This window comes from Epinephelus moara, chromosome 5 (genome assembly GCF_006386435.1).
Source record: "Epinephelus moara isolate mb chromosome 5, YSFRI_EMoa_1.0, whole genome shotgun sequence".
Classification (NCBI taxonomy): Eukaryota; Metazoa; Chordata; class Actinopteri; order Perciformes; family Serranidae; genus Epinephelus; species Epinephelus moara.
Window position 1 is genome coordinate 31,582,102 of NC_065510.1, and position 22,641 is coordinate 31,604,742.

General features: G+C 39.3%; 3 protein-coding genes and 2 non-coding genes across 7 annotated transcripts; 1 reads left to right on the forward strand and 4 right to left on the reverse strand.

The window, feature by feature from the left end:
* Positions 1–39: 39 nt before the first annotated feature.
* LOC126390849 (trace amine-associated receptor 13c-like) lies at positions 40–1,216 on the forward strand. The gene is made up of 2 exons (XM_050045333.1): positions 40–396; positions 581–1,216. Exons 1-2 carry the CDS (start codon positions 40–42, stop codon positions 1,214–1,216), a joined length of 993 nt encoding a protein of 330 aa, XP_049901290.1.
* A 1,089-nt stretch (positions 1,217–2,305) lies between these two features.
* nsmce1 (NSE1 homolog, SMC5-SMC6 complex component) lies at positions 2,306–8,278 on the reverse strand. 2 transcript variants are annotated; one of them, XM_050044460.1, is made up of 8 exons: positions 8,175–8,278; positions 7,401–7,532; positions 6,421–6,542; positions 5,912–5,989; positions 5,223–5,369; positions 4,688–4,804; positions 3,139–3,265; positions 2,306–2,664 (listed from the first exon to the last, which is right to left on the reverse strand). In XM_050044460.1, the coding sequence occupies exons 2-8, from the start codon at positions 7,516–7,518 to the stop codon at positions 2,630–2,632; spliced, it is 744 nt and encodes a 247-aa protein (XP_049900417.1). In that variant the 5' UTR covers positions 7,519–7,532; positions 8,175–8,278; the 3' UTR covers positions 2,306–2,629. The 2 variants fall into 2 exon arrangements, with proteins under 2 accessions (XP_049900417.1, XP_049900418.1); XM_050044461.1 differs by having other exon boundaries at positions 8,038–8,177.
* A 1,829-nt stretch (positions 8,279–10,107) lies between these two features.
* Positions 10,108–18,965, reverse strand: vps37a (VPS37A subunit of ESCRT-I). 2 transcript variants are annotated; one of them, XM_050044459.1, is made up of 12 exons: positions 18,489–18,965; positions 17,023–17,097; positions 16,521–16,638; positions 15,362–15,465; positions 14,658–14,877; positions 13,941–14,011; positions 13,643–13,770; positions 13,471–13,529; positions 13,292–13,360; positions 12,098–12,241; positions 11,877–11,965; positions 10,108–11,649 (listed from the first exon to the last, which is right to left on the reverse strand). In XM_050044459.1, exons 1-11 carry the CDS (start codon positions 18,596–18,598, stop codon positions 11,885–11,887), a joined length of 1,179 nt encoding a protein of 392 aa, XP_049900416.1. In that variant the 5' UTR covers positions 18,599–18,965; the 3' UTR covers positions 10,108–11,649; positions 11,877–11,884. The 2 variants fall into 2 exon arrangements, with proteins under 2 accessions (XP_049900416.1, XP_049900414.1); XM_050044457.1 differs by having other exon boundaries at positions 14,658–14,880.
* A 2,395-nt stretch (positions 18,966–21,360) lies between these two features.
* Positions 21,361–21,576, reverse strand: LOC126391066 (small nucleolar RNA U3). Its single transcript, XR_007570014.1, has one exon. It is a non-coding gene; the product is annotated as a small nucleolar RNA U3 (small nucleolar RNA).
* A 766-nt stretch (positions 21,577–22,342) lies between these two features.
* On the reverse strand, positions 22,343–22,558 carry LOC126391065 (small nucleolar RNA U3). The gene has a single exon (XR_007570013.1). It is a non-coding gene; the product is annotated as a small nucleolar RNA U3 (small nucleolar RNA).
* Between the last annotated feature and the right edge of the window lie 83 nt (positions 22,559–22,641).

Here is a 22,641-nt window from a genome sequence, read left to right on the forward strand (position 1 = left end):
CAGCAGGTTCAGGTCGTCACCTCTCCACAGTGCTGGATGATGGACAGCCTGGAGGGAGAGGAGCTCTGTTACCCTCTGCTCCTGAACGTGTCCTGCAGGGGTTTAATGCGTCCTCGCTTTGAGGCCATCCTCCTCTACACGCTTTTCTCCTCCATCACTGTGCTCACTGTAGCTCTCAACCTTATGGTTATTATCTCCATCTCACACTTCAGACAGCTTCACACCCCCACCAACCTGCTCCTGCTCTCCCTGGCTGTCTCAGACCTCCTCGTTGGGGTTGTGGTGATGCCGGTGGAAACCGTGCGATTCATAGAAACCTGCTGGTTGTTGGGCGATGTCATGTGTGCTCTGTCTTACATCATAGGCTTCACTCTCACCTCAGCGTCTGTGGGGAACATGGTGCTCATATCCATCGATCGCTTTGTANAGAGATAAGTGAGCTGCACTATGTCTTGTACGATCAGAGAGGTGCTTGAGCTCAGCAGGTTCAGGTCGTCACCTTTCCACAGTGCTGGATGATGGACAGCCTGGAGGGAGAGGAGCTCTGTTACTCACTCTCACCTCAGCGTCTGTGGGGAACATGGTGCTCATATCCATCGATCGCTTTGTAGCTATTTGTTTTCCTCTGCAGTACCCAAACAAAATCACTCGCAGCAGAATTGAGGTGTCTGTGTGTCTGTGCTGGGCCTGCTCATTTCTCTACAATGGCTTGATTTTAAAGGACCATCTCAGGCAGCCTGACAGATACAACTCCTGCTATGGGGAGTGTATGGTGGTCATTAACTATATCTCCGGAACTGTCGACCTTGTGTTCACATTCATCGGCCCCTGCTCAATCATCCTCATTCTGTACATAAGAGTGTTTATTGTGGCAGTGTCTCAGGCTCGTGCCATGCAGTCTCACATTACAGCTGCTGCAGCCAGAAAAGTTCCAGTCACTGCAAAGAAGTCGGAGAGAAAAGCAGCCAGGACTCTGGGTATTGTCATACTGGTGTTTCTGATGAGTTTCTGTCCGTATTACTATCCCTCCCTCGCAGGACAGGACATCTCAAATGATGCTTCATCTTGGGCCATTGTGTCCTGGCTGTTGTTTTTTAATTCTTGTTTGAACCCAATCATATATGCTTTTTTCTATCCGTGGTTTAGAAAAGCTATCAGGTTCATTGTCACCCTGAAGATACTTGAGCAGGGCTCCTCTCAGGCTAATATACTGTAAAGTCACAACACCCTTTTCTCATGACCTGTATCACCTGGCATGTTGCAAAAATTAAACTGCTGTTGATGTGTGTATGTAAACAACACAAATGCAACATAATCAATTGTTAAAGTCATTATTTATCATGTAATAATGCCTAACAATTGATCTTTTCAGGCTCCTAAGTGTGACAATTTTCTGCTTTTCTTTCTTACATTATAGCACTGAATATCTCTGGGTTTTGGACAGTTTGTCAAATGAGAAAGGGGATTTGAATTTATTGCTGTGGCTTTAGGAAATGAGCAATGTAAGGGGCATGTTTTGCTATTTTCTGATACTTTATAGATCAAACTATGATTTCATTAAACCAGAAAGTAATCAGAAGACTATTTTACAATTAAAATAGTTGTTAGTTGCAGACCTGGTATAGTTGTACTAGACATGTTTAAATTTTACATAAAGCCATTAGATAAAGTCTATCTATCTAATACAGCATGTTGTATACCTTTCAATATGAGCCTATGTGGACCTTAACAGACTGAACGTGATGGGCTCCCAACAGGTGAACTTTCCTTAGGTGGCTTCAGCTTGGCTTATGCTTCAGTCACAGCATTGTTATGGCACAAGTGACAAACATTGTAACCAGAAGATAATACAAGACATAATTTGGGATTCAGCAACAGAGACTAAAACTGTTATTATTATCAAGGTGGTTGGATTTTGCAGACATAAAGCATGACTCTAGCTCTGACTGTACACAGTTACCTATTTCAGACTGTTTCAAGAATTTAGGGGAAAGAAAATGTGAAAGTATATTCAGTTGGGGGGAAATGTTTTTCATCATTATCATAGCAACTTCATTTAGACAGGATTATCAAGGTAATGTGTGAATTATACATGTAAAGATTCAGCAGCAATGCAAAACTTGTGTAAATACTACATCTACTTAATGAGAATAAATGTTTAACAGCAGGCCTCATGATATTTGTGTCTCCCCTGGTTTGGTAAAACCTTTAATGCTGTTGTAATTATAAGGTCTGATTTCTGTCAGATCAAGAACCTGGTTTGAGAGAGAGTTAAAATGGATGATAAAAGAAAAGTGTCTTTACATAACATTTGAGAAGCTTTATTATGTTCTTAATAACCAATCCTAAAATAGCACATAGGAGTGAACAATGTGAAGGGAAAATGACTGCAATGAAACATCAAATGATGGAAACAAACAGATGCAGATATATTGTGTACCAAATTAGCACAAAATAAGAATGCATTGGGTTTTCTTTCTGATGGTGACTGTAAATAAATATTTAAACAAACAAATAACATTTATTTTTGTAAAAATAACTTTAATTTTTATATTAACAGTCTGGTGTAGTACAAAATCATGTTGAAAAAATTTTAACAAACAAACAAGAAAAATTGATGCTGAAGTCCTCATCTTCTGGACTGAGAACGGGGCCGTCTGACTTCTGTAATGAACAGTAAAAATATTTGAAACATATAAGCAGAGAGTATTTTCTTGTTCTAGTCACTTGACAGTCATACATCTGTTCATTTTTATTCTATTTATTAACACATAAAGTAAGACTAATATACTATGTGGTTTTAAAAGGTCAAATAAAATAAAATAAAGAGACAGGAGGCCAGAATATTTTGAAGTTCTTTTTCATGCAGTCATCTAATATTAATAATTTAGACAATAAAAACAGTCGAACAGCATGTTGTACCACACAATTGCAAATGTATGATTATTTTCCAAAAATCAAAATAGAACAAAATCTGATTTTTGAAAAGAAAGAACATTGTGGGAATAGATCTGGAGGGAGCCACTTTCTTTAAAGTATATGTAGGAAATGTATGTAGGACTTTAAAAATATGCATCTATGTAATTATTGTAGGTCTAATAAGTGTGTAAACAGTTTTTATTAATAAACAATAAATACCAGGGATTTCATGTGGCCAAAAGTCATCACAAGCTGGACACCGCGGCTCTGCTTTTCCTTTAAAGTATCTGGCCACACATGGGTTGTGTATCTTAATGCCACATAAAGAATTCTCACAAATTTGACACTGAAAAAACAACAACAAAAAAAAAAATCAGATCAGATTAATACATGAGAAAACTCATTTTGTAAAGATCAGGTTTGTTACACATTAGCTGAACTAACGCAAAAATGACGACTGTAATGTCAACGCAAGGTGAAAAACAATTCAGCCTGACACATGAAGTAAAAACTGAACAAATCTGAAAATGACAGAGAAATAAAAAGCACCAAGACACATCACCAACATTAATCTCAGTGTGTCCTGTATCTGTAGTGCAGATACTACTCAAATCACATTAATAAAAAAAGGGAATTCTTGGTCATTCATATTTATGTAGTTACTCAAGAGCACATCTGTGTGACTTCTGAGGTGATTTGCTTCTTACACTATAATCACAATTGTGTTTGTTCCTCAGATTGACAGCTTTAAATGGTACAATTATGTGATTTATTTGATTAGAGCGCCTGATATCAGGCTTTTAGAGTCACATTTAAACAAAATAAGAGATACATGTTATGCCACTGCTTTTAAATGACAAAATTGCTCATTTACAATAATATTTTGTAACAGCTGTGAATATAATCATGTAACTAAAGAAGGCTGCTTTCAAATAAAAAATAGTTGTCACCAGTATGGAATAGCATTTCTACCTGAAAGGGGTAGTTTGGGTTAGTTCGAGTGTGCCGACTGCCATTTACTGTATGTCATACACTAAATGTAGATAAGTATCTCATTCAGCCCCACTTCAAAAAACCCAAGCTATCTCTCTTGCATCATGGCTTTAATGGAATGAGTGCTGAAAGCAGTACTGGGAGATTTGAAATGACAGACCTATCCATCCATTTCCACTCGCTTAACCAGGGCTGGGTCACAGGAGCAGCAGGCTGAGCAAAGCCCTCTCCCCAGCAAAGCTTTCCAGCTCCTCCTGGGGGACCCAAAGGTGTTCCCAGGCCAGATGAGATATGTAATCCCTCCAGCGTGTCCTGGGTCTACCCTGGGGCCTCCCACTAGTGGGACGTGCCCAGAACACCTCTAATGGGAGGCGCCCAGGAAGCATCCTGATCAGATGACTGAACCACCTAAACTGACCCCTTTTGATACGAAGGAACAGCCGCTCTACTCCGAGCTCCTTACCCTATCTCTAGGGCTGAGCCCAGCCACCCCACGGAGGAAACTAATTTCAGCCACTTGTATTCGCAATCTCATTCTTTCGGTCACAACCCAAAACTCATGACCATATGAGAGGGTTGGGACATAGATAGACCAGTGAATCAAAAGCTTCGCCTTCCAGCTCAGTCCGGTGCAGTGCTCGCATCACTGCAGACGCCGCACCTAACTGCCAATCCATCTCAAGCTCCAGTCCAAACTAATTCTAATCAATTACATTCAGCTATTTTTCAGAGCTGATGCATTTATACCTATAAGAGAAACGGAAGATAAATTTACCTGGAAAGCGAAGTTGTGACAGATGTGGCACACTTTGACCTGGTCCTGATACATTGCACGCATGTATGGCTCCATCTCTATGATACATCTGGTGGACAAAGTGTATTCACCCCGTTTCTGCATCAATGAGGAGAAATCAGTTACACACTAAATAAAGCAACAAAGAGGAAGCAACAAGTGGTTAAAAACTATAAAAAATAGACTTCAAAGGAGATGAAAATGGACACAGAGAAAGGAGCAGGTTGTGTTTACGGTGGTGGAATTTAACTAAGTACATTTGCTCAAGCACTGTGGTGGACTATGAGGATCAATCACAGAGCTGCGATACAATCATTGGTGGTTATACGTCACATTCCACCAAAGAGCGTGCAGAGTCGATGCACAACAAAACATGGTCAATCAATTTATGTGTTGTAGTGATGATAGTTTGTGGCAGGTAGGTTTATTTCAGCAGTCTGGCCTCATCTACACATTCATCCTGTGACTTTGTCCTCGCTAAATTTGATTTGACATCCTGATGGAGACACTGTTTTACCTCATTGAGCCACTTGTCATGCACGAGTCGGGTCAACAGGTGCTCTGTCTCGCTCTTCTTCAGCTTTTTGGTGGTCAGGGTGTCGGCACTGTTCAGAATATCAGTAGAGGAGGCCTTGCCATCCTCAGAGCCCACGATCAGGTCCATCTGAAGCAGAACTGCATGGCTTAGTCATCACAAAATGACAAAGGCACAGCCAAAACATCTGGACAGTTTCCCCTGTGCTAACATTGGATATTGAAAACTGAATAACAGGAATGAATAAAGTGATTTGGTTGTACAAACAAAAGATTCACTGAACAAAGTGTTACTCAGCTCTGTCTGCTTGCTACTTTTCCTTATTTCAGTGGAGTTATACTTTGGGTGGTGGAAGATTGATTTTGTTTAATTTAACTGTTCAATGGTGAGGTGATATAAGACATATACTACTACAGAGGTCATCTTTAGTACAAGACTGTTGTATTGGTTTCCATTACAATGTACATGGGTATGTATTTTTTCAGGTCAAACAGTGCAAACAGCAGTATAGTGCAAGAAGTATGTTTAACAATCAGCTGATTTTTCAGGTTTCATTTACATTATAGCCCCACCTTTTAAAATACAGATAGCAACTGTGCTGAAGGTGGCTTTGGATGAAAGTGTATGGAAAAATATTGATATGCAAGATTTTCTTGGTGAATTTAACTCACAGTTTTCCTGAACAGCTCCAACTCATTGTCAGCATAATCTGACGACATCCTGGTGACATCAGTCTCAGCCATGTTCACCTGCACAGGATTAAAGTAAAACAGGGATTAACAATGCCTCCTAATGGTTAAACATACTTTTAATGCAAACAGCTTTCTTCGGACATTACAGGTGTATAAATCTTTTCATTAATTGCCAAGTATTTTCAAATTTCATACATCTTTCACACCCTACTGAGCAACTACTCAAACTGATTAACTATTTTGAGTCAGTGGACCTTAACCCTGATTAAGTGAGCAACCATTATTGATGAATGATCACAACATAATGTGGTTGTCAAACAGATCCAACAGCCAAATTACAGCAGCTCCTTGTCAAAAAATGGTGAGCTTAAAAGTGACAGACTTTGACATTTGTTTTTAGATCTAATAATCTTAATTACTTTATCAGTCATTTAACTGGTCGAATAATGTAGCAACATCTGAAACACCATTATAAGTTTCCCACTAACCAAGGCGTAATACTGGTGACCGCTGTCTTCAGACATCCCTTTTCTAATCTGCATGAACATGGGCTGCAGCTTTGAGTTGATGGTATCGATGAAATCATCCAGTTTGTCAGGGATGTGCTGTGCTGTAAAAAAGACAAAGAAAGTTTGCCCCAAGTTTGCTGATATCAAGAAGACTTAAGTGCAACTCTAACAAGCGCTTGAGCAACACTTCCACAGTGACTTAGCGATAATGAAGCCTGTTGGGCTTTTGCTGTGCTGCTCGTAGTGTGAACAGGATATGTCTCATATGATCACTGTTCCTGTTTCCTCAAAGAATGTTGTGACACAGTTCAATAATGGAGGGACTGTCACAGTTTACCTGTCCTGCTAAAAACCAGTAAACCCAACAACTTGGCAAATCCTAGAAAATTTTGGCTCCATGTATAAATATAGGACAGAAACATTACTTCTGTTTGAGAATTTGCCCAAATTCACTGCCTGTGATTTTTATTTCCTATGCTTTTCAACTAATGGTTTAAAGTCCTGTATTATGAAAATTTTAATTTCTGTCTAACTGAACAATTCAAAAATCAATTATGAGGCTAATTATTTGCCCAAAAACTTACATATCCCCAATAATTAGTGTTTATTAAGTTTACATACTGTTATACTGATTTTGTGCTGCACAACACAAACCTGCCGAAAACCAGTTTTTATCTGAGGTAGGCCAGTTTTACCTATAACACACCTAATCTTCCTTTTAATTTATTAAATGTAATATGAATGAGAAATGAAAAATGTCCATGTAAAAGGCAATGGATACACTGAGTTAAACTTCAAACTTGAAAATGATCAAAATATAGACAAAGGACTTTTGTTTAGAGGCATAATTCATTTCTTGTCATCCAAGGATCTGCTATAAATCCCATGTCCTGATACAGAGGTGAACTCCTGACTTATTCTGGGTCAGTAACAGGTTTTACAGATATAAAGTGACTCACTGTTGTGTGTTTCACAACAATATTGATAGAGTGCCTTTGCCCCTTGTTCATCAACAATGCCATTGGCCATCATGGTCTGTAGGAACCGTCGATGGCTGTCTCCCATCTGGCGTGACATGTCTCTGGACTGATCTAGACACACACAACAGGTATACAGTCTTGAAATTAGAATATATTGGAGAAATGGTTATTAAAGTACTTTTAAACCCAACAATCACATGGTTATCCAATACAAAGAGACAACGAACATCTCCATCAAGGAGTCACCATTTTAGTGACAGATATAAAAACAAAAAGAAAAACTAATCCAATGGGTCACAGGTTTCAGTTAGCTTAAGGCATCAATTATAACAGAAAATGATTAACCACAGTCATAATTATTACAATTAAGACAATTTAAAAAAAAGTACTGTACTTAAAAGTACTGAGTTGCAAATCTGCGATGGTTTGTAACTTCGTATCAGCTTGATATATCTTATAACACTTCCTAAGACTGTAAACAGCAATAAGTATTTTTTTTCAGCAATTAGCTGTATTGGTACGTCACCCTAGCTTGCTAACGTTCATACAAAAGCTAAATGTAAGTGTTTCAACATCCTGAAGTTAAGCTAACCGTTACCGTTAACTGTTTGCTAACCTGTTGTGCCGATGCGGAGATTTTGTCGGTTAACGGTTGACAAGGGTTGTTAGCGGGTTAGCCTTACAGCAGCTCAAATATTGAATATTTAGCAGGAATAAACTTTTAAAGTCAGAATAAGTCGTGAACAAGTTTACCTGCTAGTTTCCCTTATGCAAAGCGCGCCTCCTGTGTTGTCTCCTGCTTCTTCTTCTTCGCCTTCTTACAGACTTCCGGTAATTTGCATGTGTGGTGCATTACCGCCACCTGCAGCTCCGGAGAGTAAGTGTAATTTCACCCATGCTTATATTCATGCCAATGTAAACTCCACATCCTGATAATTATCATATTTGCTGCTTCAGTCACAGCGCTCCAACCTACTCTGGAAAATGGCAGTTTTATTTATACAGGACTCAAATCAAAGTACTTTACATTAATAGACAACATATAGATGAAAATACGAAAACATAATTTGCATAAAAACACTAATTTTCAATTCGTTAATGGAAGCAACAAAGGATGAATAGATGTAGATGAGGAGTGTTGACAATCTTAATGTCTCTGACACAGGTTACAGTGAATTTGCCCAGTCACAGCTGCGTGTAATTAGTAATCAGGACAAATACAGTATCTGATAGACACATAGAAATGCTGTGATCTGTGACACACACCAGGTCCGTTTTAAAATACTACAACTAGCCTGCAACAGCAATGTTTAGCCCCCAGTTGTTTGTTTGGTCAGGTCAAGAGTCCAGGCTTTGTGGCTGCTATTATATTTGCCTAATTTTCCATACACAATAAAACCAGCTGAGTGTGAGTATTTTCCCAGCAGCCCTGTGTGCCTCTGCAGCTCCTGTCACCTGACACAGCTGTGTATTCAGTAGATTTAACACAGCAGAGACTCACAGTAGATAATAAAATGCTGATGAAGACAACTATAATACCACTGTAATGATTGCTTTTCAATGTTCAAAGAAATATATTCCTTAATATTACTTTTTGGTATCACCTTCCATCAGGCATAATAACAATATAACCGGACATTAAGGCCTTTTATGACACTATAACAAATTATAGCCTATGTAGATGTCACCATGGGACACATTGCTGCTATTATGCAGCAGGAATATTTTGTCGCATACAATGAGAAACAAGGATAGTTCAGACTGTTAAGGGGGGCTGTATGGGGTACTTATGCATAGACAGTATATTCCAAACATTGGATGTCAGTCGGCACGCCTCCAGTTTAAAGAAACAGGCTTGAGTTTGACATGGAAGCTGGACAATCTACTGCTGTGGAATGGTCAGTATCAGATTATTTGTATGCTATATTGGGAGTATTTTCACTGCTTTACATCAATGTTAGACAGTGATTTACAACACTAAAAATAAAGCGTTTATAGCGCTCTTTTCAAAGCCAGACTCAATTGAGAAAAACAGCAATTTAACACTGCTTAACACTGGAGCTGCTGGCCTACTGCTGCCTCAATCAGTTATCTTTTTGTGTGTGTTACAATGTGACGTTGGCATTTTTAAGGGTTAGTTTGGATTTACAAAAGTCACACAATAACACAAAATGACTTAAGGAGGCCACAGTAGACCAGCAGCTTCTGTTTTCAGCAAGCTAAAATGACTATTTCTGTCAATGGAGTCTGGTGGCTTTGACAAGAGCATAGATGGGGAACTGAAGCTGTTACGCTTAAAGTGATATGTGGCACGTGCCTAAAATACGTGTTGCTGCTGACCCCTATCCACAGCAGTACATTGCTTAGCTTCCAAGTCAGACTCCAGCTTGCTTCTCCAAACTGGAAGCGTGCTGACTGACATCTACTTTATGTAATACACTGACTAATGACAAGCGATAATACTGTGCTATAGTTAAGTGTAAGTATTCATAGTATCTTGCTTGTTATGAGATAAACAAGGAAGTGGGAGGACTGAGTGAGCATGTATGGAATATTTATACTGCTGAACTCAATGAAGACAATGCATCCAGTGTTAGACCCGTTTGTATTTTGATCCTAGTCAATGGTTCAGTGGTGCCTAACATGACCAGAGTGCCTTTCGAACAGCAAAAGACGCAAACAAGACTTATTCTAAATGCTTTATTACTCTAACAAATTAAATAAGAACATATAATACAAGGTGTCTGAGTCTTTGATTACAATATAGCCTATTATTAACATTATTTAAATACAGTATCCAATGTCCTCGAGTTTTACTGCAGCATTTAACCTAATATTCCTCAACATTATCCCAAATCTTCTCAGGCTCTTCACCACAAATTTCAAGTTGAAAAAAGGTGTCTGAAAATAGCTGGGTTATCATTGTGGTGCTCATCGGGATCAGCATGTTTACATGTACACAAATAACTCGATTCATGTAAAAAAAATGTACAGAATGAAGATAATGGTGTGATTAAACCGTCGTTATGGTTTACTGTACTATAATTTCCCGCCAACTTCAGTTAACATAACGTAAACTGATCAATGTCTGAAATGGTTTGTGTTAACCTCCAGGAAACATATTACTACTACCCACACAAACCTAATACTGCAATTAAAAAATAACAGACCAGTAACCACGCTTGTTATTTGGATAATGTTGCCATTGATTCTGAGGCACAGCAGATAATATGGTTATGGTGTTGACAACATTGTGAGAATCAGAGTGTTGCCTTGGAAAGTTTAATCGATTTATTATTGACTGTGTAAACACGCTGATAGCGAGGCTGTGTTCAAGACATTACTGAAAGGGAAAACCCAACAACTATATGCAGTTTAATTTTAAGCTATGCTGACAGCACTGCCTCGTCCTTGCTTCTTTTTGTTGGAGAATCCCAAATTTATTTAGTTATATTACAAATCAGAAATACCTTGGACAGATTATCTTCACTTGTTGAAGTGATACTGCCGCTGCTGAGTTTCATGTAAAATGTCTAGAACAACTAACCAAGTGTAAACAGTAGATTTGCAGTGCAAAGGTTATTCTCCTGTCTGTCCAACAGGACCTCTCTGTGATAATAAAGCAAGGACTGGACTTTGATCTCAGAGATGGGGAGTACAGACACCAACATTAGCATTTTAACAATTATTTTATAGTGACATTTACTTGCTCACCGCATGTAAAAAAGTAAGATTGGGAGTCCTGTCCTAAACAATTTTGTACTTTCTTCCGAATGTGTTCACATCACTAACCACTCAGGTGCAGATGTTGCTCTTACTGAGAAATGTGACATAAATTCAGGAAAGAAACAAAAAACTATCTTTCATCACTGACTAGTCAAAACTGGACAAACAGCGTGTGCAACAGAAATTACCCCCGATGTCATCAATCCTTAGTGATGTGGTTGGAAAAGCGAGGCATGTGTCACTCATTCTCCCAGCTTTGGCCTCTTGTGGTGACTCGACAGCTTCTCCATCTTGCTTTAACAAATCCAACTTCAACAGTATTTTTAGCCCACATCTGAGCACAGTGGGCTTTTTTTATTTATTTATTTATTTTTTAGCCCGCCACTGCTATCACCGTCTTCCTATTTCTCCAAAGTGCCCATTGTTGACTCAGTGTGCTTTTCGTCCCATCAAATGTCTTTATCCATTTAGTTGGCAGCAGTTGGCTGAGAAAACACCAAACCTGAGGACCAAATGTAAGACGTAAGACGGAGAATGATGAGATGATGACAACACATCGGTGTTCCCTGACAAAAATGGAGGAACCACAAGGGCTGCCTGTTGTGAAACTATCGGCTGAGAATCATTAGTTTCCCTCCACAAAGAGACAACAGATGTCTGGATGTTACAGTAGTATGGGTTTTTATTCAGTAATTACACTTGTAATCTGTTCATATGTGTGTGTTGTACCTTGTGTTCTAGTGACTGGTAGGAAACTGTCCATGTGTGTTGATGGACTGTTGCAACTTTTCCTCTTTGGCCCTTCTGCTGTGGCAAAGCTGTGGAAGAATTAAAAAAAAAAAAACAGTCAATGTGCCTTTCTTCTTAAAATGTTATTTAACGCATTTGACCCCCAAAAGGTAATATGTCATGATTGTTTCTACACAAATACTGCACTTCTGGCTTCTCACCGTTCTCTTCTCCATGAAGCTGGTAAGAAATTCATCTATGTCTGTGCGTCCCTCCAGGAAGTTTTCAGCTGTTTCCTCCGATTCTTCCTCAGCCTGGTGGGCTGCAACTTTTAACCGAGCCTGTAGCGTACTAAGACTGCAACTCTAGTGGGGGAAAAGAGATGACAAGACTTAAGTAAGAAACATAAAGATAAATGTTCAGTTGAGTGTTTCAAGACATGTTCAAGAATGTTTGGGTTTCTCTGAACTCTTCAATATTTCCTTTTTTAGTTTCTTTTATCTGACAAGGTAAAAACAATGTGGTCTTAGATGTCTTTCCTTTTGTCTCAGCCAAAAAGTTGCATCTGAAAACACTGCAAATACTGCAGCCAATGGCTAACTCCAAAGTATATTCTGCGCCTGCAAGAGAGGAGGTAACTCTCCATACCAGCAGGTGACAGTAGTCTGTCTTTGTCATTATAAAAGGGAAACCAGAAGACAGACAGGAAGGATTCAAGATGCTAGTTAGCCTAGCATCTTGATGCTAGTCAGCCAGTTAGCACATAAACAACACACTGCCTCTGATGCCATATCAACATACTAGTGCCAACGGTAGACACACACCGACGGCCTGACAATGACCAACAGCTGACGGGTGGCTTGGTGTGTCAGGGCCTTGACAAAAAGAGGATCCTCACAACACGAGATCTTATGTGTAACACAGACAGATGTCGAAATGTGACTGCTAGTTAAGTCTGTATTGACGTATTAGGATTTTTTATTTGACAGGACAGATTCTTAAGCATGAAAGGGGGGAGAGAGAGAGGATGACATGCAGCAAAGGGCTGGGGCTGGAATCGAACCCACAACCACTGTGGTAAGGTCACTGCCTATGTACATGGGACACCTGCTCTTCCTACCGAAATACTAGGCGCCCTGTACTGAAGTTTATATGCAGCTGTTTCTTTGTGTGCTGTTAAATCTTGACTGTTCTGGTTGACTCAGGCCATTCAATCATGCTTTGCTTAAATTAAAGAGACTTATAATTCCTTTTTTGGGTCCTACAATTATGGGAACAGCCCAAATGTTCAGCTTTGACTCATCAAAATGGTCACAGTTCAACTGAAAACATGAGCAGCTTTTATCCAAAAAGATGAATCTGCACTCAGAACCTATTATCAGTCAAACCACAGTGTGACGAGTGTAGCCGCTTACCTCACTGAGTTCATGCTGTCTCTGCATCCTTGTTTCAAAGGCCGACTTCATCTGAGTCAACTGTTCGTACTGCAGGCAGACACAAACACACATTATAAGCTGCTAGACAAAAGCATGAATGGGTTTCTTGTGTCAGTCTGTTTGAGACAGAGCAGAAGAGATTGGATGTAAAATCTGACCTTGTAAAGCATTTCTTGTCTTTTTCCTTCCAGCTGTGGCTCCATCTGAAGATTCTTCTCTGTTAATGACAAACAGAGATGAAAACATCTTTGTAATGCTCAACTAAACTGAAACTTCTCCTTCATGACTGACCAACAAGACCTTCAGTCCAGCAGCAAAAGGGGAACTTACTAGCCATGTCCACTATACTGGTGACCAGCTCTTCTTTATCACTGGTGACTTGTTTCAATTGTGGCAAACTCACGAAGAACTCCAGTAACACATCCTCGTTTTCAGACATGTCCGACAGCTGGGTCAGACTAGGGTGTGGTTGTAGACGTAGGTAGATGTGCAGCAGTAATTGAAAGAACAAGAGAACAAAGACATTAATTATGGGTAAAAAAACACACACATTATAACCCGCTTTAACAATGGTCACTTCAGAAAATATAAAAGATGTTTAGGTTGACAATATTTTGGGATACTTTACTTCAAGTCACAGAGTTCAGGAAAGGACTCGGGGATCTCAGGCATCTTGTACATGTGTCCATTCAGTCCAGCCTGAAACAGAAAGCAGTAGTATGAGCAAGTCACATTCTTCAATGATTTTATGTCAGTGTTGACACAAAATATATCTTTAATTTATCTTTATCATTAAGCTTTGCTTGGTAAATCTTAGGAGGCCAGAGTGTCAATGTTTGAGATGTTGTTGTTCCTCCCCTTGCTTTTAGCATTCATTACCTCTGCCAAGGAGGTCATGCTTTTGATTCAGTTTGTTTGTCAGCAGAATTTGACAAAAATTACCTTGGGGGTAGGGTGTAACATGGGCCAAGAAAAATTCCATTAAATTCTGGAGCTGATTCAAATCCCAGGACGGATTCAGTATAACGTTGTGAGATAGGTTGTTATGCCTTGGCAGCTGTCTGTGCTCTCCGAGTGCCCTTGTAATTTTTATATAGGCTGATGAACCTGATGCTTTCGTTACTGTCAGTGCTTTGCTTGACATTTGTTTTTCAAGGCACGGGAGCTGAAGAAAGCTCCTCTGTGTTAATTCATCACAAGCCATTTACAAAGCAACACTTCACGTATATATTTACTTCACTTTATAAAAACTTACAGCTCATATCATTATCCTCTGTGTGTCTGTGAGTGTGTTTAGAACAGATGTTATCAACCCACTTGTGTACATTATCCATTATCTGTGTACCTGGGAGTCTCCAGTAGGAACAGGCAGCGGCAGGTCAGAGATCAGTCCATATGGGGCTGGAGCTCGAGGGGGCCCATGGGTACTATCGACCCCTGGGTGAGGCATGGGGGCTGGAGCTGGGCCTGGACCGGGAGGTGGTGTGTGACTGGGGCCCACATGGCGAGGACCATAGTGGTAAGCCTGAGTGGGGTAAGGAGCCATGCCTGACGGCTTGTACATACTGCTAGGGAAACACAGGAGGAAGTAAAATTATTTTCCTAAAGCATAACAAACATAACAAATGTATTTATAGGAAAATTCCTAGCAAAAAACAAACAAATAAACAAAACCCTTGTAAAAGCTGGGGTTTACTTTATTAGTTTGGTGGTTATTTTATTTACCAGCTTCATTGGAAGGAACCTGGTACACGAGGAAACTACTAGACAGAACTTTTCTGAGGTGGTTATACAGGCAAAGGCATAAATGCCTCATACATGTTTCAAGAAACAAGTTTTATACGTGTCAAAGTTACACAGCATTGCCCCAAATTCCCATTATAATTTCCAACTGCTTTTCAGAGCTACTTCCTTCCTGCACTGCCCCAATAAAAGTAGGATGGCAAAAATATTTTAATAGGACCCAGATGGCAGAACACCTGAACATTCAGTTGTTATGAAGTGTAACAAGAAAGTACTGAGAGACCATGAATGTAAGAGGAAACTCACTATGGAAAGCCAGCAGCGCCACTGGACATCAAGGCAGGAGGACTCTTCCAGAACTCGTCCAGCAGACTCTGGATGACCTTACCCAGATCTGAATGCATCCCAAACTTCAACACACACAACAAGGAGAGTACTTAAAGGAAAAGTGAGGATAACATTACACAACCAAAGCATGAACAAGCAAAAAGGAGAAGGCTGGAAAAAAATGTTTACATGCAGCTGGTATATAATCAGATTTCTACCCCTATCTCTGTTTTGAACTATGGTTAGCATATTATATGGTTTTATGCACACTAATATCTCAGTAATAATCAAATATTTTAGTATGCTGTGATGTATTTGTATGTGTAAACAACTTGCTCCTTGTTCCAACATGAATAAGGCCTTATCCTGGTTGTGTTTACAGAAATGAGAGATAGTGGCTCAGATGTCCAGCGTTCAACCCAGTGCTCTACAGACATAAGATGATCAGAAACTTGCAAGATGACAGAATCATGAATGCAAGAGATGACAAGAACAAACTATTTTTTATGTACTGACTTTTTTCCCTGGTCAATAACAGCATACGGTCTGAGGACGCAGTGAGAGGACAGGCTCTGTGCTGAGAGAGTACACAGTTTTTTCTTTACTTCTCACGTGTGCTTGAATCTTGTAAAGATCTCCTGTTCAGCTGAGGAAACTGTCTTACTTTGACTCACTGATTTCAGTTTCAGTTTTAGTCAAATGTGAGACTGACATAATTTGGATACAGCTATGAGTTACGACCTTTCCTTTCATTCCAACATACTGCTGCCACAGTGATACTGTCCCTGTGCTGTGTTTTAATTAACATGCTGTGCTGGGTTTCTATTAACATAGAGCTATGAAATAAGGTTGTTGTTAACGATGGTGTAAACGCATAGCAAGAGAGATATTGTCACAAGTGTCAACAGTCAGAAGAGAGTACAGCAGAAGAGACAAAATAGACATCTGTTGTCTGTCTGTGCGCATTAGCATTCACCATTGCCATCCACTCAGCTCACAAATTGGCAAATGGTGGCTTTCATGAATGTTTTATATAGCAGATCTGGAAAAACCGAACCAGTTGACCTTATTGAACTCTTTCAATATTCCTGGAAGCACCTCAGGAAACCTAGACAAGAAAGCCTAGACAACCACTTACATTAGTGATGAGGGGGCTAGTGATCATGGTGCCATTATTGCTGTCGACTAAGTGATGACCAACAGGGGGGTAGACACTAACCACCGGCTTCTCCTGGGGGAACTGAGGAGGCAGCAGGCTAGAGGAGGAGAAGAAATGCAACCTTCAGGAATCACATTAACCTGATGTATAACAGCTTCTAAAGTATGTGATATATCAATGTTGTAATAAGGCATTATGGTAGTGTAATGTACATTTGTCCCCATGCAGACCAGCCCCATGTTCTTAAAATTGGAAGCACCAGTAGAAATAATGTGGGAAAGGTTTTTTACTGACAGCTCCCAGGAGCATACAAAGACTTACTGGTTCATGGTGTGGGGACTAAAGCAAATGAGACAGGTTGCTCTGATTGCTAAGTGACCTTTCCTGCTTTTCTTGTCTTGTCTTTCTTCTTTAACTGCCTTGTTAATATATGGAGTGCTAGGGTTGCCAGGTCTGACTATATGTGCAAAGATGTACTTACATATTAACACTAATAGTGGAGTTGTTGACTGTGAATGGTATTCTGTATTCCACATCTTTCTGGATCTCAGCGAGGCTGTTGGGAAACACAAACACATAATCAGCAATCTTGCATCTGGAGTCATGATCAGAACATTTAAATAACTTATTGTGCGTCTTCCATCAGTGTTTATGAACATCCTGCTGGTTTGTAGAGTGAGACAGATTCATAAAGAGAGCCCTTTAATGCCTATACTCACCCGATGACTCTACTTCTTAGGAAAACAAAGTCTGACAGGAAATGAATTGTAATGCTGATCCCAGTATTAATTTGTCTCTCTGCATTACCAACGCATGGTTATGTTCCACCAGTGACAGCCACCTACCATTACTGTATGCAATAACTGTATTGCTTTATTGTTTACAGCAGCCATCACTTTTTAGTTTTGCTCAGTTGCATATTTCCCAGAATTAATACCAGACTTTTAAACCTGACAACATTCAGCCCAACAAAAGAGAGCTACATGTTTGGTCTTACCCTCCACTCCGTTCAGTCTTTACAGTGTATGAATTATCTTCTCCCATCCATTTATTCCTTCACATCATCGCCATGTGACTAACAGTATTCACCACAGCACATTAGCCTTCATGCCACCAGCCAATGAACTCCACATCCATATGAAACGCATGGATCCTTCACAGACACTGTGTAATCCCATTTATTTGTCACACACATACTTAACATCAAGAGGGAGATTCCTATGATTTAACGCATCTTGCTGACAAGAGATGAACTGTGAGAACAGTCTGTTTATGCTGACTGTCTAAGAAGAAAGACAAAACTAATTGTCACTGAGACAGAGCTCCTTAGTAAACAAAGGCTACTAATACTTTAATCTCCACATCTAATTAGCTAGCTCCTCCTAAAACTCCATGCGTGACACACTGGCGTGGTAAACACCGGAATGATCACAGGACAGGGCCAGCCAGCTACGTCTCGTGTCATCAACCCTAAAAATAGACTGAAACTCTAACTGTCACCGGTTGACTTGATCAACTAGCATGCTAACACAGCGCCCTGAATCACATCCAGCTAATGTTGGTTAGCTACGAGGAAAAATTAGCAAACATTAGCCGCTCAACGACCACACTGGGGCATGTCAACGTAGTGGCTGTGGGTTCACGTAAAATCCTGTGTATCACTTTAACACATTTACACAATCCCAGGGATAAATGGGTACGAGGCTATAAGCTATAATATTAGTTAGCCTAGCATACTTCCTCTGACTAAACATTTACTGTGAGCCAGGTGGCTAGCTATGCTAAGTAAACATCAGCTGCGTGTCAACAGTTAACATGTTTCATTAAATAACGTTTAAAAAAGTGGGCAGAAAACACAGTGGTGGCCATATTCTGTGTTTGATATTTTTTAAAAGCTAGTCAGCAGCACCAGGGTCTGTTTTTGTGACCGGTAGCCGTCCACGTTACCTGGGGTGAGCGGCTTTGAGTGACTCGATCTGCCGCTGTCTTTGTTGCTGTAGGCTGTTGAGAGGAGGGAGAGGTCCGGAGCCTTTAGACAGGGGGAAAAGCCAGTTCATCCTCTCCTGGCGACACCACGGACTGAAGTTGGTGACAGAATATAAAGGCCGACAAGAGACGAAGACGAAATGGAAGAGAAAGTGAGAGTAAAAAGCACACGGTGTGCAGATATGTGGTGCTAACCCCTGTTAGCTGGTTGACTAACTGACGACTCCGGTTGTACTTTTACAGTTAGTCTACGTTACAAAGTCAGATAGCATATCCTTGTGTGAAGAATAAAATGTATATTCCGTCTTATCTCCAAGAGTTCGTATGTAAATTCAGCAGTGCCATTAATATTATGAGGAGAGAGGTAATTATAGCTGAGAGAAGACGACAACCTTGCGAGTAAGCAGAAGCTTGAGCAACTTATTTACGTATGACGTCAAGTCTACGTAAAGCGCAACTTCCTGTTTTTCTGTTGTCTTCATGATAAAACCTATGGATAAAACATCCTTAAAGCCAGACAATAAAAGTGATTTATATTTAATACACCTTAAATTTATAATATATTGTATATCGATTCAAATCAGAGGCTGTCAAAAATGATTATTCTTCATATTGCCTTTATATTTACTAGTGTACATGCTGTTGTTTGTTTATTTTTTCCCTATGGGCGTATTAAGGAAACTCTCATACTACATTCCATTTATTTTTCAGGAAAAGGTGAACTATTTATAACAGATAATAATTTGAGATGATCAGAAAAATGATGGCCCATACAGTTGAGGGGATATGTCAAGTGTAGCAAATTAACCCCTTCATACACTGTGGTCACTGCAGTGACAGCTATTTAAAAGACAGTTTCTTGTACATGCATGGGTTTCACAGAAGACCCTAGTGCGTCATGCCATATACTGCCACCCACTGGCCAGGCGATGTCAGTGCAACACAAATCTTTCAAAACCAAGATGGCCGACGGAAAGCAAGAAATGTGCAGGTCAAAAATATCTTGCCAATCCTTCTATAATAGGAGACCCTGGCAGGTAAATAAAATCTGGTAACATCAAGTAACATCTGAGGAGTAACACAGTTGTTAAATTTTCCAAGAATTAATTTTATGTTGTGAGATAATTACAATTAATCATCTGTTCACTGAACTGAACATCAGGCATCGCTGGCTTTATTTCAACTACAATTAATATTATTACTGCAAATTTGTTTTTCTTAAATAAACTTCATCTGCAGTGACTTTTTTGGCTGTAAATTAATTGATTTATGTTGGTTGAAGGTAATGTACAGTTTTTGTAACAGAAACAATATTTTGACAATATTGGTGTTATTTTTGCAAGAAAATGTTGGTTGAAAAAATTACAGTCAGAAGCAAGGTTCAATGCTTTTGCATGGCATTGAACTGTATTAGAATATGTTAAAATATGTGAACACTAACAGCATTAAAAATATATTTTTATCGTTTCTCCTGATATATATCAATCTTAATTGGTTTATATTTCTTCTATTTCTAAACCTATGCTGTCCACCCGAGCGGACATGTGAAAAGCTCCATAAAAAATACATGTTTAAAAAAAATGAACTTCATAGGTTTTTATTCATGCCTAAAGAAAAATAAAACACTTGGCTGAGGTTGTAATAATTAATGCGTGAAAGAGTTAATAGCACTGAGAATAACAGTTAACATAGCTTAGAAGGATATTATACTGAGTGCTGGTTTATTTATGTGACAGAGACTTGACCTCTTCTGTGAGGACAGTATTGGGTATCATGGGAGACCGCTAAACTCATAAAACATGAGGACATGTGAACAGTAGTTGATCAACTGAGCACTTTATTCAGAGACTGAAGGATGGTGCTGCTTTTAGACTTCTGCCACCGTTTCAACCTCCACACCTGAGTAAAGTGGAACAAACTTTAATCTACAGGTGTCAGTGAAACACAGCCTGTACATGCCCACACAGTCTTGGGAGGAGGTCTGATTAGTCAAGTGGAAACACCTGTGTGACTGTCACATGGACATGTAGGGAGTGGCTTTCAAACAATGCACTGTTTTCACAGTAGACATTTTGACATGTCACTGTAGGAAAAACACAGGTGTAACAATGAAATTAATTATGGCTGAACTCCATTTAGCTGTGTCAGTTTCAGGGTTCTGATATTGTTCATGCTGGCTTACTGTCATACTGTCACAGCTTATTACAACACTTGAATAGAACAGAGCAATCAGTAATGTTATTAGTGACACCTGTGCTTTTTCCTGCTATGAAAATTAAAAATGTCAAAATGTACTTTTACCATCACTCTAGTTTGACATTAACTTTGTAAGAAGATGCACTGCATGCTGAACTTTTATAACCTGTGCTGTTATCACATGCAATGGGTGTACAGCAAAACACCAGACAAAGTTTGAGAAGCCTTGATCGGATGATCAAAATCAATTCACATTAAAACATCTAATTGTAGAAGACCTGAAGGTGGCCTGTAGAACTTTCAGCTAATTTATCAGTCAAACAGAAAGATTCCTATTTAAACCCCTTTCAAATAGGTTTAGGCTGTAGTGTAAGGTCTTCACAGAAGCTCCTGCTACCACTCTGATCATATTCCCTTCATCAGTGCTACACAGGGAAGTAAAGAACAATCATCAGTGACAGAGGCCATGATTACATCTGTGTCAAACCACTAATCAATGAAGTATTTAGTATCCTTACTAAACTTTGGCAAGCTTTTAAAAAAGAACATGAAAAAACAATCATTTGTCTTTAAAGTGCATACTAACAGGAAGATGTTTCATTAAAACACTTATTTTAACTTTAACATATTTGTTGCTGCCACTCTGATCATATTCCCTTCATCAATACTCCACAGAGAAGCAAAGAACAATCATCAATGACAGAGAACATATGACCTGAATCATTATTCTCTGTCAGCTTCATGCTCAGAAGGGAATATCACAACTCATCATCGTGGTTAGCGAGACCAGACACTTTAGAAACACATTTCTCAAGTCAGAAACTATAGAAATGATCCCTGAAAGTATAGTCTTAGCTTGACTGAGGGTGAAAACTGCATCTCATACACTGCAAAGTGATTCTCACTCAGGGTTCAGAGGTACAGAAGCTCATCATTACATGCTTCAGATGACAGGTGAGTGAATCTAAGACCACGAAGTATAACTCATTCATTTTCCATAACTGATTATCCTGTTAAGGGTCGGGGGGGGGGCTGGGGCCTATCCCAGCTGACATAGGGCGAGAGGCAGGGTACACCCTGGACAGGACACCAGACTATCACAGGGCTCTATGTGAAATTGAAAAGACGAGTTTTCTCTGACTGGAAAAAGAAAAGATGTGTTCATGTCCAAATAGATGTTCATAATACTGTAAAATTAGATTTTTGTTTCATTTCTTTCAGTTGGTCTGTTTTTTGGATCATTACTAGAGTTCACGTGCTTCAGAGGTGATCATATAAACACAGTGTTTGACTCATGAGAAAACCTTGTTTAAGAAGACTCAAATGTAGCCTACACTTCAATTTGATTTACAGACACAGTCTTACTGTAATAACCCTATTTCAGCTTGATTATTTTCAACAATTAAAGCAGCAATATGTGATATTTGGCCACTGATCAACTTTAATATTTAATTATTAACTGACAAATAGACTAAAATGTTTTCTTTCAAAACACTAATTGATTTAGTCCTTGCTAAACTTTTACTAACTTTGAACAACTATTTCAAAAAACAATCATGGCAATTACTTTCAGATGACAGCAAAAGATAACTGAACTGAACTTCAACATTTGTGTTGCTACCACTCTGATCATATTCCCTTCATCAATGCTCCACAAAGAAGCAAAGAACAATCATCAATGACAGAGAACATATGACCTGAATCATTATTCTGTGTCAGCGTCATGCTCAGAAGGGAATATCACAACTCATCATCGTGGTTAGCGAGACCAGACACTTTAGAAACACATTTCTCAAGTCAGAAACTATAGAAATGATCCCTGAAAGTATAGTCTTAGTTTGACTGAGGCTGAAAACTGCATCTCATTCACTGCAAACTTACTATCACTGAGGGTTCCTCTCTGTCATTAATAGGCTCC

What these genes read in the sequence shown, in the direction of transcription:
- nsmce1 (XM_050044460.1), bottom strand. Translation starts at nt 7,518, where the DNA reads ATGTCACGCCAGATGGGAGACAGCCATCGACGGTTCCTACAGACCATG. An exon ending in TTGTTGTGAAACACACAACA is followed by an intron (nt 6,543 to 7,400) that starts GTGAGTCACTTT and finishes TCTTTTTTACAG; the next exon opens with CACAGCACATCCCTGACAAA. An exon ending in ATGACAAGTGGCTCAATGAG is followed by an intron (nt 4,805 to 5,222) that starts GTAAAACAGTGT and finishes TCATTGATGCAG; the next exon opens with AAACGGGGTGAATACACTTT.
- vps37a (XM_050044457.1), bottom strand. Translation starts at nt 18,598, where the DNA reads ATGAACTGGCTTTTCCCCCTGTCTAAAGGCTCCGGACCTCTCCCTCCT. An exon ending in CCTGAACTCTGTGACTTGAA is followed by an intron (nt 13,771 to 13,940) that starts GTAAAGTATCCC and finishes ACCACACCCTAG; the next exon opens with TCTGACCCAGCTGTCGGACA. An exon ending in CAGTATAGTGGACATGGCTA is followed by an intron (nt 13,530 to 13,642) that starts GTAAGTTCCCCT and finishes TGTCATTAACAG; the next exon opens with AGAAGAATCTTCAGATGGAG.
- LOC126390849 (XM_050045333.1), top strand. Translation starts at nt 40, where the DNA reads ATGGACAGCCTGGAGGGAGAGGAGCTCTGTTACCCTCTGCTCCTGAAC. An exon ending in CCTCAGCGTCTGTGGGGAAC is followed by an intron (nt 397 to 580) that starts ATGGTGCTCATA and finishes TCTGTGGGGAAC; the next exon opens with ATGGTGCTCATATCCATCGA.